The sequence below is a fragment of the Helianthus annuus genome, chromosome 1 (assembly GCF_002127325.2).
Source record: "Helianthus annuus cultivar XRQ/B chromosome 1, HanXRQr2.0-SUNRISE, whole genome shotgun sequence".
In the NCBI taxonomy this organism is placed as follows: Eukaryota; Viridiplantae; Streptophyta; class Magnoliopsida; order Asterales; family Asteraceae; genus Helianthus; species Helianthus annuus.
Genome location: NC_035433.2, coordinates 135,261,198 through 135,282,173, shown reverse-complemented (window position 1 = coordinate 135,282,173; position 20,976 = coordinate 135,261,198). Strand labels below are relative to the sequence as shown.

Below are 20,976 nucleotides of genomic sequence, written 5' to 3'. Positions count from 1 at the left end.
TGGACATGTAAACGTGGTTTTGTGTTGGTCGTCCGGGTGAATAGCAATTTGGTTATATCCCGAATACCCATCCAAAAAGCAATAATATTTTTGACCGGAAAGTTTTTCAATTATTTGGTCAATGAAGGGTAACGGGAAATGGTCTTTTGAGGTAGCCGCGTTTAATTTGCGATAATCAATACACACTCGCCACCCGGTTACCGGGCGGGTGGCGATTTGCTCACCTTGTTCATCTTTCACTACTTGGATGCCGGATTTTTTAGGCACTACCTGTGTCGGACTTACCCATGCACTATCCGAAATGGGGTAAATGATCCCCGCATCCAACCACTTGATGACTTCTTTCTTCACCACCTCTCTCAAATTCGGATTTAACCTTCTTTGTGTTTCACGGGTCGGCTTTGCATCCTCGCTTGTAATAATCTTGTGCATCACAATGGATGGACTAATACCTTTTAAATCGGCTATCGTCCACCCAATTGCCGCCTTATGAGCCTTCAACACCCGCATCAATTCTTCCTCTTGAGCTACCTCCAAGTTGGAAGCAATGATTACCGGTAAGGTATCATTTTCCCCCAAAAATGCATACTTTAGGTGCTTTGGTAGCTCCTTCAACTCCACACTTGGTGGACTTTCCAAAGAAGGCTTGGTGCCCGAATCGATTTCCACCGGTAATGTATCCGTTTGGTAAGTCCATGGTGGACTTCCTTCCTTTACCGCGAGAGCTTCTTGCTCCTTCTCTTCAACCTCTAACTCGCATGTATGAACCTGCAAAGACATATCACAAACACAAGATCCCAAAATTTCTTCTTCGAACACCTTCGGGTCATAGCCATCTATAAAATCTGCCAAGAAACACTCATCACCATACACATTAGTACCGTTAGTAAAAACATTCAACCTCATTTTTCTATTACCGAATGTCATGTCAACTGTGCCATAACGACAATCAATAATAGCATGTGCGGTGTTCAAAAATGGCCGACCCAAAATAACATTTTGTTGTTGAATTGGGTCCGCGGATGAGTAATCTAGCACAAGGAAATCAACGGGATAATAAAATTCATCAACTTTAACTATAACATCCCGTACGATACCCCGGGGCAGTTTATGAGACAAGTCGGCTAATACAACCGTTGTTTCGACCCGCTTCAATGGACCAAAATCATATTGGTCATATAACCCCCCCGGTAGGATACTTACTCCGGCTCCAAGATCCAACAATGCCCTTGTGGTTTGAAAATTTCCAACTTGAATATTTATTAAGGGCGTTCCCGGATCTTGTAACTTAGGAGGAAGGTCTCCTTTCAATACCGCACTTACCCGCTCCGTCAAATCTACCAATTTAGGCACTTTTTGTTGCCTCTTTTGAGTACACAATTCCTTTAGAAATTTGGCGTAAGCGGGTACCTGTTTAATAGCTTCAAGCAAAGGAAGATTGATTTTAACCTGTTTGAACACCTCCCACATTTCCTCTTTTTGAGGACCCCGTTTTGAAATAAAATTCTTTTTACCCGGATCTAGCAAAGCCGAAGGAAACGGTACTTCACTAGACCCCTCACCCTCATTTACTTTTTCTTTTCCTTTAACAATTTCGGGTTTTTCAAAATTGGGTTTTTTAGAAGAAACAATGGGTGGTTCGTTTTCTTCCTCACTTTCTTGACCCGTTATATCCTCAACCACCCCTTCAACCAAATCCGGTGAAGGATTGGTCTTATACTCCTTCCCACTTCTCAAAACACTCACATGATGAATATTAACATTGTTACCTCTTGACGTACCGTGAGATGGATTTACCTTAGTGTCGCTTGGTAATTGACCTTTACCCTTCTTCAATTCGGACACTTCGGTTGCAAGTTGACCCATTTGAGTGGTCAAAGTTTGGATTGCTTTGTCTCGCGCCTCATCCTTTTGTATGCGTGCGTCATCCATTTGGTTCCTCTTTTGCATCTCCGCTTGCATACTCTTCAACATTTCCATCATTTCATTTCCACCCGAAGACCCCCCTTTTTCTTGACCCGATTGGTATTGCCTTTGGTATCCTTGGTTGTTCCCACCTCTATATCCACCTTGATTATTGTAAGGTTGGCGCGAACCATAATTCCCTTGGCTACCTTGAAAGTTCGGGTTTGATTGATTCGAAGGGTTCCCATAACGAAAATTCGGATGATTTCTCAACCCAGGGTGATAAGTGTTAGAATTCATGTTGTAATTTCTACCACCCCCTCCTTGACCTTGAATGGCATGAACTTCTTCAAATTGCCCTTCAACCATTCCTTGGCAATTCTCCGCCGCATGACCTATTTCATTACACAATGCACAAACGTCATAAATTTGATTAGAAGTTTGTATATTACCGTCATCAACCGCGTGCACTTGTGTTCGAGTAACGGCCGGTCGTGCTCTCCTTGATGCTTGCGCCTTCCTCTTTGAGGTGATTGCCATTTGCTCCAAAAATTCCCAATCCTCATATTCATAGTTTGTGCCGAAAGTTCCATTTGTGATGGACATCAAATCTCGTGCATCTTCGGCACACAAACCTTCATGGAAAGCATTCATCAATTCCCAAAGCTCAATTCCATGATGTGGACAATTTTTGATCATCATATTAAAGCGCTCAAAGGCTTCATGGAACATTTCGCCTTGTTGTTGTTGGAAACTCCTCAACCCCTTTCTAGCATCATTGGTCTTTTGGGCGGTGTAGAATTCGTCTAAAAATGTTTGTTGCATTTCCGCCCAAGTGTAAATAGATGCCGAAGGCAAAGTGTAGAACCACTTCTTTGCCTTGTCCTCCAAAGAAAATTGAAATAATACCAACTTGATATCATCGGCCGAAAAACCTTGACTCCCAAGAGTATTGCAAATTGAGTCATAGGCCTCCAAATGGAAATATGGCTCCTCCGTTGCTTGACCCTTGTATTTCGGCAAACTTTGTAAGGAGTTGGTCCTTACCTCAAATGTTCTTCCTTGATTGTTTTGAGGAATAACCACCGGTGAAGGATTGTGAGTAATCACCGGTCTAAAATGCGCTTCAATTCCCCTCGCATTTTCCCTAAGATGCCTCCTTGGCACACCAAATCGACCCCTTGGACGAACTTGACCCATTGGTCTTTGCATAGGTCCTTGTGGTGCATTCGGTTGTTGAAATTGTTGTTGTGGCACCGGTGGATGTTGAATTGGTCTTGGAAATTGTGGTTGCACATTTTGTGGTCGAACTTGTTGTAAAGGAACCGGACGTTGCAATTGCGGCCCTTGTGGCCTTGGCCGAATATGTTGAGGAATGAGTTGTTGTTGTTGTACTCCACCAACATTTGGAATGACTTGTACTTGGCCTTGCATATACCCGAATTCCCCTTGATCTCCATCACCCCCATAACCGTATCCTTCTTCATCAAAACCTTCAAATTCCTCATAACCTTCATCATACCCATCTCCTTGAATTCCCGATGATTGCCCAAATGGAATAGTCGAGTATTGGAAACCCGATTGATTTGGTGGTCGATACGGTGTAGCATGGACAATAGACGAAATTGGTGCCATCGTATGGCCCGAATATGATGGACCCGCACCCGGGAAAAAATGGGATAATGGTGGTATAGTAGTGGAAGGGTTAAAGGTGACGGTTGGTTCTTCTTGGGTAGTAATGGGTTGTGTGGTGTTGGTTGGTGTAACATGTTGAGGTATGGTGGGTTCGGTAGTATTTGGTGGAATGGTAGTGTTAGGTGAAGGTTGAGTGGATGTTGGTATGAATGATGAGGTAAATTCACCCGTAGTGGGTGGTGGTGGTGGTGGATCCATGTATCGAATTGGTGTAACTGGTGTTGTTGGTGAACTATTGATTTTATTTTCCCTTAGCAAAATTCTGTTTGCTCGCAAAGTTCGCTCGATTTCCGGATCAAACGCCAATGGTGATAGCTTGTGAGAGCTCCTAGTACGCATGCACCTGTAAATACCTGCACACTAACACACCTCGCGTAAACCAGAAAAATAACAAACTTAAAGCACAAACAAAAATAACACACGTTGTGCACTACTCCCCGGCAACGGCGCCAAAATTTGACGTGATGTCGTGGTCACAATCAAATTTAATCCCTAAAACAACTATGTAAATAGTGGTAAGCGGGTATCGAACACAGGGAGTTTGTGGAAAATGTGTTACTTGAAAGTTATCTAAGTTAACTAAAATTAAACTAATTGCAAGAAAAAGAAAATTCACGAGTTGTTTGGATTTGATTGGTTTTAAAAACTAAGATTAATTAACTAATTTGCGAAATGAAACTTGAAGTTGTAAACAATTGAGAAATAAACGACTATCTTGTGTATCCGGTTTGCTTCAACTTTTGTGTTAATCATTTAACTAGAAAGAACTACATAGACATAGTTCATGTATAAACAATTGCAGTGATGAAAGGGGACGAAGTACTCAGATTCCGAGAACGTGAGGTTATCACCCGATGATCAATCAAACCTTACCCAAACCTAACTATACCCATGATATCTCGATTGCCAACGGCACCAAGAACGTATGGTTTCTAATTAGTTTAAAATAAAATTCAACCTGTTACTAACAATCGATTACACACCATAACAATCAATTTAGATAAAAAGGATTGATATTCTAGAAATATAAATAAGAACACAAAAGTCTAACAAACCTTCACCACAAGATAGTCATTAAAGTACCTAGCCACTCATGGCTTTAACACACATCATGACAAAATAGAAATAACAAACAATGTTTCCAAGTTTCACCAACAAAGACAAGAAATATAGTGCCAAGATTCTTCCCACTTGATTCTAGTGAAAGATTATGCAAAAAAAAGATGTCTTTCTTAACTCCCAAGTGCCTCCTAAATAGTCCCCCACTCGTTTTCCTCAAGTGGTAACCGACCTAGCATGATTAGCCATCATAAAGTGTCTTCAAAATGCTCTTTAATGTGTCAGTTACATTTTTGGCTCGATCGGCGCCGTAAGCTACGGCCACCTGCCGTAGCTTACGGCGATCAGTGTTGCCCCGGACTCAAGTCAGCGCCGTAAGCTACGGCAGGTGGCCGTAGCTTACGGTGAGCAGTTGTTCCATACGCCCTTGTGCTCCTGTTTTACGGTGCATTCTTCTTGTGGGTTATAGGGGCCGTAAGCTACGGCCTGGTGGCGTAGCTTACGGCTCTGAGTGATCTTTTGCTTCCGATTCCTCCATTTTCCTTGATTTCCACACATCTCGATCACGCCAGCCTCTCGCATCCTTCAAGCTTCCTTAAACCCGCATTTTGTACACTTTAACACCTGCACCATCATAAACTTGTGATTACCTAATTCACACAAATAACCGGATAAAATGTAGAATGTGCGTTATGTTTAAGCCTTTTAAGGGTTGTCCTACGGACCACCCGTCAGATACGTAAAGCTGCGGGTGTGATGACCACCCCAAAGGTCATGGGATACAAAGTCGCATGGCTGAATTGCGTCCTATGTGTCGCTTTAATAATCTTTTTCCCCCTGGACTTTCATCTGATAAAGCTCGCCCCTTGCAACTAGTCGACGGGTCGTCAATACACGGTCATAGCAAACGGTTCCTTGACTGTCGCCTTGACGAGTTCCCGATAATCGGTACACACACCAAAAGGCCCATCTTCCCGGATATATCTGGGGCTTTCCAACGCGAAGAATAGGTCTGACGACCTCCTTGCCGAACAGTCCTCATAGTGGCTTATGCTGCTCTTGCACCCATCCTGATGCAAGACAGTAAGAGTACGAGTATTCGGAGCTTCCTCTGATCGTGAGATCAACGAGTTTCTGACTAATAGTTGTGGTGATATGTCTAAAAGTTCTTCGAGTTGTACATTGAGATTAGTCACGACAATTGATAGATCCTCGTTCTTATCGCCCTTTGTCTGATTATTAGAGTTAGTTGCTACTACAGTGGGGTCATCCCTTCACAGACGCTTTCTGGGCTGTCATTACCGACACGATGCAAATCTTCTCACCACTCCGGTACTTCAATGCATAAAGTGACGCCAAATTTCTTCACACAGGGTGCGTCTGAGTGATTTGTCTAGTTAATGAACCATTACTGACTACTATCTCGTAACCACCCAGGATAGTAGGAGTGAGACCGGTGTCGCATGTCTGTCTCCCGTAAGGTCGAGTTTGTGTCCTAACTAACATGTGCGGTCGCAGTTGACTCGCCATCAGCCGGTTCCATAACATGTTTGGTTTTGCGAATCATCAGGGTTAAATAGTATTAGGGCGAAGCGATTTACTACCCATCCGAGTCACCATGTTGTTATTGTCCTATCGTTGCCCACATCAAGCCTAACTCCCCTTCCATGAGCACCACTACCGGTGTAATTGTTACAATCACGCGGGTTCCTCCCGTACCGTCATCGCTCCCTTAGTCGTGGTCGTTTTGAATTGTCAACGTCCAATACATGCCGAAGGCACCTTCATTTCCATACAGTAGGCTACTATTACAAGTACCTGGGTGTCACGAATACTGTTGCTCTAATGTTGGTGTTTTGGAGCCGAACGCCACGTTCTTTCACCACAATGTCCCTCTCTTCACACTTCGTGCCGGGTTCCAAGGTACTACTCGTTGTGTTGGAATTTACACATCCCACACTAAGATCTGTTGTCATTGCTAAAGTCCTGATTGGTTTGTAACAGTTGACCCCCACGAGTCGCTGTCCAGTGTTAAAACTTAGATTGAAGTCAGTTCGCTGGTGTTCGTTGCTGGTAATCGGGGTCGTCCAACTACTGAAGTCGGTAGGATACTACACTCATCCTTTTGTCCATCATTCCATCAAGCGATTCGAATTATTCCCAGTGTGTTTCAAGAGTGTTGCAAAAGTGATCGCACTCCGAGGTTTAGAGCGTTAGTGTGTTGGGTCCAAACAAATGAAGATAAGTGAGGAAGGTAATAACCATTCATTCGACGCTACCACATCCAACTCAGGGACGTTCGCACAAGCACCTAGCATTCTACACAGTTTGCTAGGCGTTCTGATGAGTGTTCAGGCAATGTTTGTTAACATCGAGGTTCGTAATTGTTTGATGAGAAGTGAAAAGTTCGTGTTTCAAATAGTTTGTGTTCATGTAAGAGTCACTCACTGCTATGCCTCCTATAGGCTGTTGTGTGTCACATTAATCAAATATTAGAAGTGAAAAGCCGTGTACACAATATGGGGGTAAGGATGCTTGGTACATTCCGTACCAGCTTGATAGGCTGCTAAAGCCTCAGCCACGCGGGTGTTGATTAGGTCGGTCACTCAGCCTGAGTCATGGTGATGTTGCCACGTCCGTGTCCTCGTCCACTCATGTTTCTATAGTTGGGAATAAACCGATTTAGGAGTCGAAACGAGATGGGAGTCAAGTATCATACTGATATTTACGTACTACCAAGTTCACACATAGTAGGGCAGAACCCTCCTCACGCTCGATAAGTCTCACGGAGACTTGCATGCACCCCGCGTTATTATTAAGTGTGCACCCATAATAATAAGGCAATTTGCATGCTTATCTCAGTGCTTCTTAGCTCGCGCTCAAAGTTTCCCCCGTTAAAACAACACAACAGATGATATCACAGGTCTATGACTCGCATGAGTCGATGTGTGGGGTCACGCTATCAAGTCACTATGGTGCTAATTGTTTCAGTTCATATACGTTGTGAGTGTGTGACTGTTAAACAAGTAATGTATAAGGTGAGAGAGAAGCGAACCTTGCAATCTGGAGCTGAGTGTCATGATCGATTTTCGAAGTTGTTCGGTTATAGTCTGGTTTTATAAAACGTTTTAAAACCTAGTTCACTATAACCAGTGGCTCTGATACCAACTGTAACACCCCCAAAATTTCACCTGCGGAAACTCCGCGAGGCGTGTCACGCATCAGAGTTCGAGCCACCAATCACATTGAACCAATGATAAATATTAAAATAAGTCATGACACTATTTTACCAAAATAAGTTGCCAACATAATATTAATTCTCAAAAGTTGTGTAGCGGAAGCATGTAATAAGTTGTTTAGCAATTGTTTCGTAATAACGCTTACAACCAATGTATTAAATGTATTTTAATCAAAGAGCCTCGATCCATGACCACTCCAGCACTCCCAGATAGCAAACTTCCCAATTCCAAGATACCTAACGACCTGCGAGCATGTAACACGTGTATCAGACAAAGCTGGCGAGTTCACAGTTTTAGAAAATGTTTATTACCCGTTGTGTGAAAAACCGTTCAATAACCAATGCAAGTAATATTGTTAATATCTCATTTCCAAACACGGACGGCTCCTGAAATACATGACTGCCCTTCCCACGTACTCCTATCTAGTACTGGGCCAGACTGGGTCATTAGTTCACCTCCGTCCTCTACAGGCACGGGGTGAGGGTGCCAAACCTAAGTAGCGCTACTAACTAATACCCGATGAGGGACTTACAAAAGATGATAGGTGAGAATATTAACCAATATACCCGTTTTTACCCAAAGACTTATCCCCCCCATGGGATACCCACTGACTGTCCCCAACCACTGGGACGCATGCTCGAATGTAGTGAACTCACCTTAGGTTTGCTCGGTAAGGTTATCTACTTGATTAGCAATTGAACAATCACGTCCTAAAAGGAGTACCGATAACAGTTAGTTTTTCATGCACTTTGTATACAGTCATTTAGCGTATTCGGGGTTCACGTCAAGCATGTACAGTTCATAGTTCACATAGCACACCCATATACTTTTGACTCATACCAGTTTATTCACCCGACTATAGCAATCAACAAGCGCTAGTAAATAATTATCCAAAACCCGTCATACACACATGATCTACTTATCATACATTTCAAGTCTAATTATAACGTGCACAGCCCGCTCATAGATTACATTATAACTGACGCGCATATAATCATCACGACTCGAAATCCACCGTTATGTTTTCTTAAAAATACACCATGTACTTGTCTACAAAAGCGACTAGTAGTGTATGACTCAAGATTGAAACATGCGCATATAACATAATGTCCAGCAAGTTCTCATACAAGGCCCAGCCCAATTTCTATCCTATGCGGCCCACTGCCTTGGCAGTTTCATCCGGCTCAACATTGCTGGCCCGTGTCCAGCCATGCCGTCCAATGAACTCCGGCCCAACTGAGTTGTGTGCACGGTACATCTCGTGACCCAGTTGTGAATTGGTTCGATTGCAGCCCAATTCATATATTCAGATTGCATGCTTGTATTCAATTGTTTTGGTACGGCCCAGCTAACGATTTTTATCCAATAATTCTTTAACAAATAACCAGCCCAACTATAAGTAACCCCTTTCTTTGTTACTGGCCCAAGTCGTTCATCCCTCCCAAATTATACTGTTTGTTTTATACGACTTGTGCATCATGTACCAGAAATTCATATTATTTACATATCAATCGAGTGTATCAAATTAAATACCCTCTCGGGTCAGATCAATGCACAATTAGTATGACCGGTTCTGATCGTGTGTAGTACTAGCGGCATCACGATTTTATCACATTTTATCATAGATCAAACATCGAACCCCTAGGTCGTCACGTATAACAATCTCACACAATTGCAAAGGGTTTCGGTCATTTATCAGCGTCTACGCACCACATCCATGGCTCAATTGTAACCGAAACATTTAACCCATCATCAAATCTGATATCCTATTATTCACACGGTACATGCATAACATACGTAATTCACATAACATATGCATATCATACATAATTCACATAAGATCTATGAAATCTGATTCAATTTATCAATTTGCACATAACATGTACGACCGGATCGACGTTACTATCTACATGGCATAAACATCAAATAGCATGCGACTTGATCGATAATAACATCTACAGAACATGAATATCAATTAGCTAGCATAAGGATTCACTAACCGGAAATTCGAATGATCAGGTGATAATGCGAAGGGGGTCCTCCTAACTGCCGTCGCCCAAGAATGACTAGTAGGGTTTGTCTTGTTATATTTTATGTGATACAGAAGTGTGACCTTACCACTAGATATAATACTAAACTTCACAATAGTGGGCCGGCCATCAAGCTTATTACTCTAACTGGGCCGGAACTCCATGATGTTCAAGTGGGCCGACTACAAAGGGCTGTACAAAGGCTATTGGGTTTCATGATCATATTCTACATGTGGGCCGGTTAAACTAGTTATTGTGGTCGCATAACCCAATCAAGTCTACCGGGCGTCATGTGTTGCTAAACTATATAACTTAATTATACATGCGACCCTACAATCCCACTCAACTATAAACTCAATTAATAAATGTCTATGTTTAACGGAGTTAAGTTCACCGGACTAAAACGTAGCTAACCTTGGAAGTTCGGGTTGTCACACATAATACCTTGATGAACGTTCACCCATACTAAATACCTGCAAAAAAAACAGGATACAAAAAAAAGACATCAGATCTAATATATTTCAATAAAAATAATTAACAAACAAAGGATTAATGAATAAGTTGAAGAATGAGTTGTATAACATCAAAATAACCATAATAAGAAAATTAAAAAATTATATAAATAGTTAATTAATAAAATTATAAATCTCATAACAATAGATAATATAATTTTCGTTTCAATCAGTTGAATCAGTATTTGTATAACACATGTATTTAGCAAAATTCTAAATAGTGATTAGGGTTTATGATATCGATACCACTTGAAATATTAATTACACAGTTAAATAGAACATAAAAACCAAATAACTATAATTGTGGTTATATATAATGAAAATTCTAAATAGTAGTTATTGTTTATGATATCGATACCACTTGAAATATCAATTACACAGTTAAATAGAACATAAAAACCAAATAACTATAATTGTGGTTATATATAATAAAAAATACAAATGTCAAACAGAGGTGTAATATACTTACCGATGCTTGTATTTGGATGTCTGATGAAGAACAAAAAAAAAGAGAACGCTTCTCAAGTGAACGATTGAAACATTATATTAAAAACGATTTTTGTATATATGGAGTACAAATGGAAACGGTTCCAAAATTACCTAAAAAAAATAAAAGTTTATTCATTCAAAAGGCAACTTTCCATATATAATGAAAATAGGGCGGTTAAGGAATTGATATAATATAGAGGAAATATGTGATGAGAAAAAGAAACAATCTGTCGATGAAGCAATCAGTCAGAGAGATTCGAAGGAATTTTTTTTAGGAGTCGTTGACATTGCCGAGGAGTGTAAGAAAATTATATAACTTAACATTTTCTGAGACTCCTTGGCAACATCAACGACGCCTCAATGTTCCAAGCAAAACACTTTCCCTGATTTTTTTATACAACTGAACGTTTCTTCTTAACAAAACAGGTTTGAACGCGAAATATAACTTACTGAATATGTCACTGGGATATTATAATACAATACGTTAATAAAAAAAATTATACCTTAATGAAGAAGGGACAGGCATACTATAAACCTACAAAAACAGGTTTGAATGTTAATTATCAAAAAGCAACAGTAAGGTTAATTATCAAAAAGCAACAGAAAGTCATTAAATCATAACTATACCTTAAAATCAACAATACCTTAAAATCTTAATCACCAAGGATAGTCGAGCAATTCTTCATCACCATTCGCATATAAAACCCGCAATGAAACAAAAAAAAATCAAAGTGTATAAAAAAAGAATAAGTCTGCAACTAACTTATTTCCATAAATCATATGCCAAACAGAAATTATGTAAATGTTTCACTTTTTAAAAACTCAAAAATTCATGATATGGGTCTGGTCAATAGGAGCAGTAGTTCAGGTGGAATTTCAAAAATTCATGATAATATTCACAAAGAATTTAAACAATCTTCCATAATTTTAATCATCAACAAACAAACTCATGTGAATATTCGCCAAATTCCTAACCATCAACAATCAACCAGAAAAGTACAAACTACCAAAATGAGCAAAAAAAAAAACCTTCCAACACAAACAAACTCAAATCACCAAAATGTACATACCCTCTTATAATCAAGGGACACCAAAAGTTGCATTGAGTTAATTGTGCTCCTTCAACCGAAAAGCCCTTATTGCATTCTGACGAACACAAACAATAATCAACAAACAATGTTAATCAAATCAAACAAAATAGCATTACACTCCAACCATTTGAAATTAAAGAAAAAATGTTGAAGAAAACAAACCTGACGGAGGTTCATTGTAGGGTTGAAGAGGGATAATGGATCTGAAATGTTTATTGTTCGTCTTCTTGGAGATGATTCATACCATCGGAATCATACCATCTCAGATGTAAGAAATCATAATACAACAAAGGATTAACACAGAATCAAAAAGCAGGTTTGAATGTTAATTATCAAAAAGCAACAGTAAGGTTAATTATCAAAAATCAACAGATCTTCGTAGGGAATCAGATACAGAATAAAATTAAAAGAAAAAAGAACAAAAAATCAACAAATCAAAAAGATCCTCTATTAAAAACAATATATTCAAAGAATTTATGGTGCATACAACACAGAAACAATCAAAATTAAATGTTTTTTTGACCATGACATTGTGAAATGAGGTTAACATTTTAGAGAGTTGAATAAATGTAACATAAAATTCAATATCAAAAACAAACAGATATATGGAATATGAATAAACAACAAATATCAATAAAAATTAAACATTTTTTTACCATGAAATTGTGATATCAGTTTAACATTTTAGGGATTTGAATAAATCTAGCATCAAATTCAATAACAATAACATACAGATCTGGAATATGAATAAACAACAAATTTCAATAAAAATATCACATTTTTTTACCATGAAATTGTGATATCAGCTTATCATTCTAGGGATTTTAATAAATCTAACATCAAATTCAATAACAATAACATACAGATCTGGAATATGAATAAACATCAAATTTAATAAAAACATAATAATGTTACTAAATATTACAAACAGATCTGGAATTAGAATCGGACTTAGGGTTTCATATAAATAACAATACAAAATTTATTCAAAAAAATTATCAAAAAACAGAAGAGATAAACCGAGACAGGGATATGAGTAAACAATAAAATGTATAACAAAAAGAAAAAGAAATTAATCATAAAGAACAAATCTATAATGACAATCGGATCTAGGGTTTGTTGTACAGAATAACACTTTTTCAGATCCAAAATAAAATTCCGACAAAAAAATAAGAAGGATTAAACTAAGAAATAAACAATCTAAACTTACAATTTTTCGTAATGGATCAAAGAAAAATTTCAGGATTCGACTGAAGATGATGAACTTGAAAAGGAAGAAGTATATGTTGAAGATAAGGCGGTGGTAACAAAGACAATTGAAGAGAGAGAGCGGTGAAGGTAACTGAGAATTTAATAGCATTGAACAAAATGAAGGAATATGGAAGAAAAGGAGAATGGCGCCCAAATTCTCAATTATCTGGCCTAAGAGAGCTGCCACATCATGGTCAAATAGTCAACCTTTATTTTGCTTTAGTATAATAGATAGATTTTGACCAACTTTGTCGAAAGTAATTGGTAGTGTCTAGTTTGGAAAATATTACACTTAAATAAAGGTTTTAACTTTAGAAAAGAATATGTGGTTCGTTTCTTCGTGCCAACTTGACCAAATGACCCACTTGTGTGGAAAAAGAAGGGTCATGGTCCAGCATATACTGCAATACCACATAGTCGAACAACCGGTCAAGATAAGGAATTTTGCAAGGACCGGGACTGTTAAATATAAAATATTGAATTTAAGATTTTGGTTTGATTCGGTTTGTTTTAGTTTTAGTTTTTTTTTAATGTCAAAAATGTTATATCAGGTTAGGGAAAAAATCCCAAATAAATTATTTTAAATCAAAAACTTTTTTTTTCGCTAAAAAAGCAATATTAAATACTTATTACCGTATGCTATATTAGTTTATTTGTGTTCCCATATTGTTTTTTTTTATCAAGCAACTTATTTTAGAACACATCACGCTCCCATCCACTAAAGAGTGGATATGGCATGACCAAGAAAATTGATGGATTCCATTGGACCTCATGTACGTTTTGATGATGAAATCAAAAACTTTTTTTCGCTACAGTATTAACTAATCGGGAGGTAAAAGCACGATTGATGTCACATTATAACCACAATTTTTCATAACACCCAATTTATTGGTTGTTTAAAAACGGTCAGATTTTCTTACGCATTTAAGTAAGCATGATTGATTTCACGTCATAACACCGGAATATAATATACCTCTCCATGGTTTACGATACTTAATTTTATCACTGCATTATACATATATATTAAATTAGTTGAGAATCATGGATGCTCATTGTTATGATCTAGTGGCATTGATAATTACCTTCTACAAATATAATGTGAGTTTAAATCAATGCAAGTACAGATTCATTAGGTTGTTTTTACAACAAAAGTTGATGTTAAAAAGGGTCAATAATAACGGCTAAACCTCATATTATATTATCAGTGGTGTCTTACCTTCTCTTCTTTTATTAAATATTATTTTTTTCTTCAATTTTGTTAGTTAGGTATCAATGTTTTTTGTGCTTTTGTTTTTATAGTTTTTATATATAAAAGAAAATCACACAATGAAGTAATTTAAATGGCGTGCATATTTTATTTTGTACTTTTGTCCATACCCTATCATGGAGTGGACTCTTTATATTCGCTTTTGCTAATTTTGAAGCAACATGTTTGTTGTTATCTTCCATATAAACACCACAAACTTCACACCATTCCCCACAATCAATCACAATGTCTAAAACTCTCCATAAACCCTTATTTCTTATCATCATCTTCATCCTCCACTCTTTCACCACCATCCACTCCAAATCATTTAATTTCAAAAAACAGAAACAAACACACCTTCACTTCTACTTCCATGACATAGTCACCGCCCGTCACCCCACCGCGGTCAAAGTGGCCTCTGCTCCCACCACCAACACCACTCGTAGCTTCTTTGGCCTAGTCATGATGATGGATGACCCATTAACCGTGGGGCCTGAACCGGGGTCTAAACTAGTGGGAAGAGCTCAAGGGTTATACGCGTCCGCGGATTTAAAAGACTTGGGACTTTTAATGGTCTTGAACTACTATTTTATGGAAGGGAAGTACAATGGGAGCACTTTGAGCATACTCGGGCGGAATGCGGCGTTGACGCCAATGCGAGAAATGCCGATCGTTGGCGGCACCGGGCTATTCCGGTTTGCTAGAGGTTATGCTCAGGCCAAGACTCATAGTATTGATTTCAAAACTGGGAATGCCGTTGTAGAGTATAATGTGTTTGTTCTTCATTATTGAAGTGTTTGTTTTCCACTTTCTTAAAAGTTAGTTATTCAACGGCTTAATTTGGATGCTTTTTGTGAAATAAATTGTTTTATTTAATAAGGTTTTTACTGATCAGATTATGAAACGCGTATATAACGGAGAGTTCAGATAAAAAGAAATTTTTTGTAAGTAGAAATTTCAACCAATAAAAATATTTTGTTTTGCTTCATTAATATTTGAATTTGATGTATTGTAAAAGGATATGGTAAACTTATATAAATTATTAATTTGTAGTTTTTCCTTTTAATCTATCTAACTATTATAATAAAAGAAACCAATTTTTGGACACGTGTCATTCATTGAAGGTATCCTCAAATCTATATTTATCTTATACTAGTAGTAAGACCCGTGTGAACACACGGGTAGGTTTAATAACGATCGAAATCAAATACTAAAAAACAGATTATAATATATCATTTAAATTGTTTGCGTTTAGTTACATATCTTTATAAAACAATGTTAAAGACAATACGTACGAGGTGGTTTGGTTTTGAACCATAACCAAAACCAAATTGACGATGCAACGGAAAACACAACACTTGTTAGTAATTCTAAGAGTGTGTATGAAGACGGCATTTTTTTATCGCTAGTAACATCTTTTCCAGCCATTGTCAACACACCTACCCTATTCTCTTGATTATAAGCAACAGAAAAAATTCAACTAATTGTTTAGACACAAGCCTGAATATGTGAAATTTGTTATTGATAAATATTGTCATTGGAAACAAAACACACCAAAGATATCATTGTAGACCATGGGGATCACTCAAGACAGTTATACATACAAAGATAAAGATCAATATAAGGACATCTGTGTTTGTCCCAATTTAAGTTAAGCAAAAAAGCACCCTAATTTTGCAAAAGTACACATGATTAATAGTGTTGACCCGTTTGATCGAGGCCCGAACAGATCCAAATCTACCAAGAACGAAACCCACTTGCACCTGTGATGACTTCAATAGATGGCCACGCCCCCCTTTGTTGGGAATCACCACAACATCCATCGTAAGAGCTATACATATGTCCTGATGGATTTTATACAACCAAAATAGGAGATATGGTTATCGGGACTCACGTAATCACCCGAATCAAACCTCCAGCCATTGGCGTTATATCCATAAGCACACCACCACCCGTTTCCCATATGAAACCCAAATGTGTATGTCACCTCTGACCATGGATCTAGCTTCAACCTACACATGTGGCCAAACATATTAACTTTAAATAGAATAAATGAGTCAGTGACACGAAATGCACACGAAATGCGTCTGGAAGTCAATGATGGAATCAAAGGATGCAAAAAATAGCTTTATATAATGACATATAAGATGAAGAGATTCATATATCTCGATGAATTTAAATTACAATACCTTTCTTTATACAGTAACCAAACAGATTCTATAACAAAATTGTTATACCAAAGCAATTGTCTTAGTATGAGAAGTAAAGTCATTGCACACTTGGATTTCTCTATTAAGAGAGGAGAGAGCTCATGACAATAGTCCCTGGAGACAACGACTCAAAACTAAAGGTGGCAAATTCAAGCCTTTTATTTACAAATGGGTCGATTCAGGTTGTTAGCTTAATGCGTCAAATGATTCAAATAAAAAATTTACTCTTTTGGTAAAGGGGAGGGCACCCCGGTAAATAAATTTATTTACAACCTAAGATCATTGGGTCTCCCAGATATACCCTAAGAACACTAACCCCAAAATAGTACCTGCAACAACAAAACACTTTTCTTGAATTGCAGCCCCATCAGAAACACCATCTCAGTCATAACAAAAATCTAAACAACAATTTTAACAAAAATCTCTAAATAACCAAATTTTAAAATTACTTGCAAATACCAACAAACATAGTGGCCATAATCAATTCCATGTTTCACAGGTCGGGAAACTAACTTTTGAAAATCGGAAACAAAAGAGAAATCACCAGAACTTACCTACTTCGACAACTTCTCTTCTGAATCAGCCACCATTGTTATGGTTTAAGCCCTAGTGTCGTCACCAATACCAAGGATGCTCGAATCTGCCGGAATCAGTTGCATGCAGCCCCAAGCAGCGCTAAATAGTCATCACCGGAACCCTAGGTTGCAAAAAAGCAACTACACGCCCTAATCGCCTATATATCTGAACATGTAGCAACCGATTAGTCAATATCACGCTTTCCCTTGCTTGAAAATCAAACAAACAGATTTAACATGGTGGAGCATGTGACACTTCAACTGATAAAGTTCAGTTGCTCATAGTGACATGATATCAGCTCCATAACGGTTCACCGTCGTTACCCTAGGAAGAAACCGCAAGTCCTTTGCTGGAATCCTCTTTACATGTGCCTCCAAACTCAAAGTCTCTTCCATCAGGCTACGATTCAGGTTAGTCGCAAATCAAGCGGGTTTGGGGCAGATTTTTTGGTTTGTGTTTAGAGAGTCGCGAATTAAGAAGGAAGAAAAAAAAAACGCAGCCAAGAGGGCTGTTAAGAAAAGTCAGAAAACCGTGCGGGGAATCACGATAAGAGAAGTCGGTCGGTTCGCAAATTCCAGGTTCTACGTTCTATTTTTTCTGGAATTTATATAAGATTTAGAAATTGGTTTGATTTCATTAGAAAGTTAGTGTGAATTTTTTGAGAATCATAGACTTCGGTTTTAGGAAGAAAAACCAAAGTATAGAAAGTGAAAATTGTTGGAAAAGAAATTATGGCGGATTCAGGAGGAGCCTCTCCGTCAAACGCGGTAGTAATTAGAGAGGGTAGTTCGTTCTCCCAGTTTCAGTGTCCTATTTTAAAGTCTACAAATTATACGGTATGGGCAATCCGTATAAAAACCATTTTGAGGGCAAACGGATTATGGGAAATGATAGAACCAAAAGAAAATACGCAAGCGGATGAAAAGAAGGATATGATGGCGACCGCTTATTTATTTCAAGCACTAACGGAAGATATGATAATACAAGTTGCAAGTTGCAAGAGTGCAAAAGAAATTTGGGATGCATTAAAGACTAGACACGTCGGTGCAGATCGAGTGCAAAAGGCACGTCTTCAAACGCTCAAAACAGAGTTTGAGATGTTAAAGATGAAGGAGGAAGACACTATCGATTCGTTCACTGCAAGACTAAATAGCATTGTCACGAGGGCAAGTGGTCTTGGATCAACTTTTGATCAACCAACTTTAGTACGGAAACTTCTGAGTTCTGTACCAAAAAGGTTCGTTCAAATTGTTGCAACCATTGAACAATTCGCTGATTTAGAAACAACGACGCTAGACGAGACAATTGGAAGATTGAAAGCCTATGAAGAAAGGACCGGTTTGGTGGATGAAAACCCGGTATATAATCAAGAGAGACTTATGTATACGCGACGCGACAAGAACTATGGTAGTGGAAGGCGTTTTGGGAACAATGGACAAGGAAGGTTCAACTCATCGCAAGACAAATGGCGAAATGGAAAGTTCAAACAAGAAGATGATGATGAAGATTCATCACATGATGCTTACAAGAGTAGAAGCAACCAAAGGAAGTTTGGGAAGGATTTAAGCAAGATTAAATGCTACAATTGCCAAAAGTTTGGTCATTATGCCTCAGATTGTCCTGAATCAAATCAAAGAGAAGAAGAAACAAATCTGGTGCAGGAAGACGAGGAACCAACTCTTCTAATGGCAATCAAAGAAGACTGCAATGATCTACTTCAACAAGCGCATGATGGCAAGCAAGACATGGAGAAAGATCAAGGTGCAACTTAAGGATGTTCAAGATTAGGGGGGTGAATGAAATCATAATCTCTTCACATCCTATATAAGTATTAGGGTTCATTATGTAATTAGTAGATAGATAGTTTAGATTTATTAGTAAGTGGCGGTTACAAAGTTGAAGGACCAAAGTTGACAAGATGGAAGTTTGAAACTTCCCTCAATAACCGAATGGGTGTGTCTCCTACACACACCATTTCCGAACCAGTATCAAGGCAACAAGGAAAGGACGCGACTGTTGATCATGCGGACGAGAATCAACACACCTTTTCAAGTTCCAATCACAACCACACATCCAAGAGACATGACTTTTCACGAAGAGACACGTCTATTCACTCGTACCCGTAGGAAACTATAAATAGAATAGATTGATTCATTTGTAACTTATACACTCTCTTATTCATTCACTTGTAAATACATTCAAGATTTGTATTCATTCAATCAAGGTTAGTTTGTGTTTATTTCGTTCATTGTGATATTCATTGTTCGTTATCAAGATTCTGGGCAACAATCATACATGCAGAGACAAATCAACAGTTTGCACAGATAATCTCATTGGAGTTACATAAAACAGTTAAATCTTACTTGAGCTAGATGTAAATGGGGACATACACCGGACATCGTCGCATATCTCAATCGACATACCATGCCCCCTATGCTTCAACTTCTTTGTTGTTTAACATACGCTTTGATGTGCTAACTGAAGCTTATTGCAGATTCAGGTTAACCACAACTTCTTGCTTTACAACGTCTCCTTTTGGCCTGAAGTTAACCATTTATTGCAAAGGCTCCACCAATGAATCTAAAATTGTAAGGGTGCAAAGTAACATCGTAAATCAGCTAGCTATGAACCAGAGTGTCTATATGCCCAAACGACAAACATAAAAAAAATCACTCACTTGCTAAGAAAGCCAAATGACACATATGTGCAAGTTTTGAAGGATAAGATGGCAAAGCAAGCGTCTTCTTCTGTTAGAGGGTCTGTCGATGGTGCGTCTTCTTCTGGCAAGTCAAGTATTTCCTTAAAGCATTCGTCGTTTCCCTTCCCGTTCACTCAGAATGCTTTCTTGAAAGTGTTAGTATGCCCAACTACCATCATTGTTCCCGTCACCAACTCGTAATCCCAGTATTTTCAGTTTTGCTACAGATTCAGGCCTGGTATCCACTATCTGGTTACTACGGGCATCAACCAGGCTATTTAAATGGGCGATTCTCTCCTCGAGATTAGCGAGTGAGAGCCATAAAGGAGTTGAATTTGGGCACTGCTTTAAACCCAACTCGTAGGCTTCTTTCGCTTGTGGTAAATGATCGGTGCATTTTAAGTACACGTTATAAGATACTAACCATGATAAAAATGCATTGATATTGGTATATTATATTTAATTAATCGGTTTTTTTTTTGTATTTGGTGGGTTAGAAAGAAATTGAACTAAAGTAATGAATTATTGTATTTAAAGTAATTAATGGATAATAATATTAAATGAAAGAATTAAAGGATTCTCGAATTAACTTTCGTGAGAAGAGAAAAAAATAAAGCAAAACATAATGAATGTTCATTAATGCATGGTTTGAAGCTGTATATTCATCAAATGATGTAAGGTTCCTAAAGTCATATTTTTTAACTTGCAGGGTTTAATATGGAACAACTACAATTAATTTGCCATAGATGAATTAATGAGGATTGGGCTGACGTGATATAATTAGAATTGTTATTCATGGTGTAGTAATTTAAAGCAGGTCACGAGCCCATCAAGAGAAAAAAAAAAGGAAGTCGGTTGTATAAGTGAAAAATGGTTTCCATGGAAAAGATATATAGTGGGTTCGCATACAGCAACTAGGGGGATTACATATTGATACACAGCCGTCACATTCGAGAACAGAGGGACAGTTTTCAT

At 38.2% G+C, this 20,976-nt stretch overlaps 1 protein-coding gene, 1 long non-coding RNA gene and 1 other non-coding gene across 3 annotated transcripts; 2 read left to right on the top strand and 1 right to left on the bottom strand.

Moving 5' to 3' along the window:
- Nucleotides 1-2,575: 2,575 nt before the first annotated feature.
- On the top strand, nucleotides 2,576-2,681 carry LOC118482903. Its single transcript, XR_004869170.1, has one exon. It is a non-coding gene; the product is annotated as a small nucleolar RNA R71 (small nucleolar RNA).
- Nucleotides 2,682-14,735: 12,054 nt separating this feature from the next.
- Nucleotides 14,736-15,411, top strand: LOC110879445 (dirigent protein 21). Its single transcript, XM_022127906.2, has one exon. It carries the CDS (start codon nucleotides 14,764-14,766, stop codon nucleotides 15,307-15,309), a length of 546 nt encoding a protein of 181 aa, XP_021983598.1. The 5' UTR covers nucleotides 14,736-14,763; the 3' UTR covers nucleotides 15,310-15,411.
- A 611-nt stretch (nucleotides 15,412-16,022) lies between these two features.
- LOC118480344 lies at nucleotides 16,023-19,447 on the bottom strand. Its single transcript, XR_004862041.1, has 2 exons — nucleotides 17,282-19,447; nucleotides 16,023-16,529 (listed from the first exon to the last, which is right to left on the bottom strand). It is a non-coding gene; the product is annotated as an uncharacterized LOC118480344 (long non-coding RNA).
- Between the last annotated feature and the right edge of the window lie 1,529 nt (nucleotides 19,448-20,976).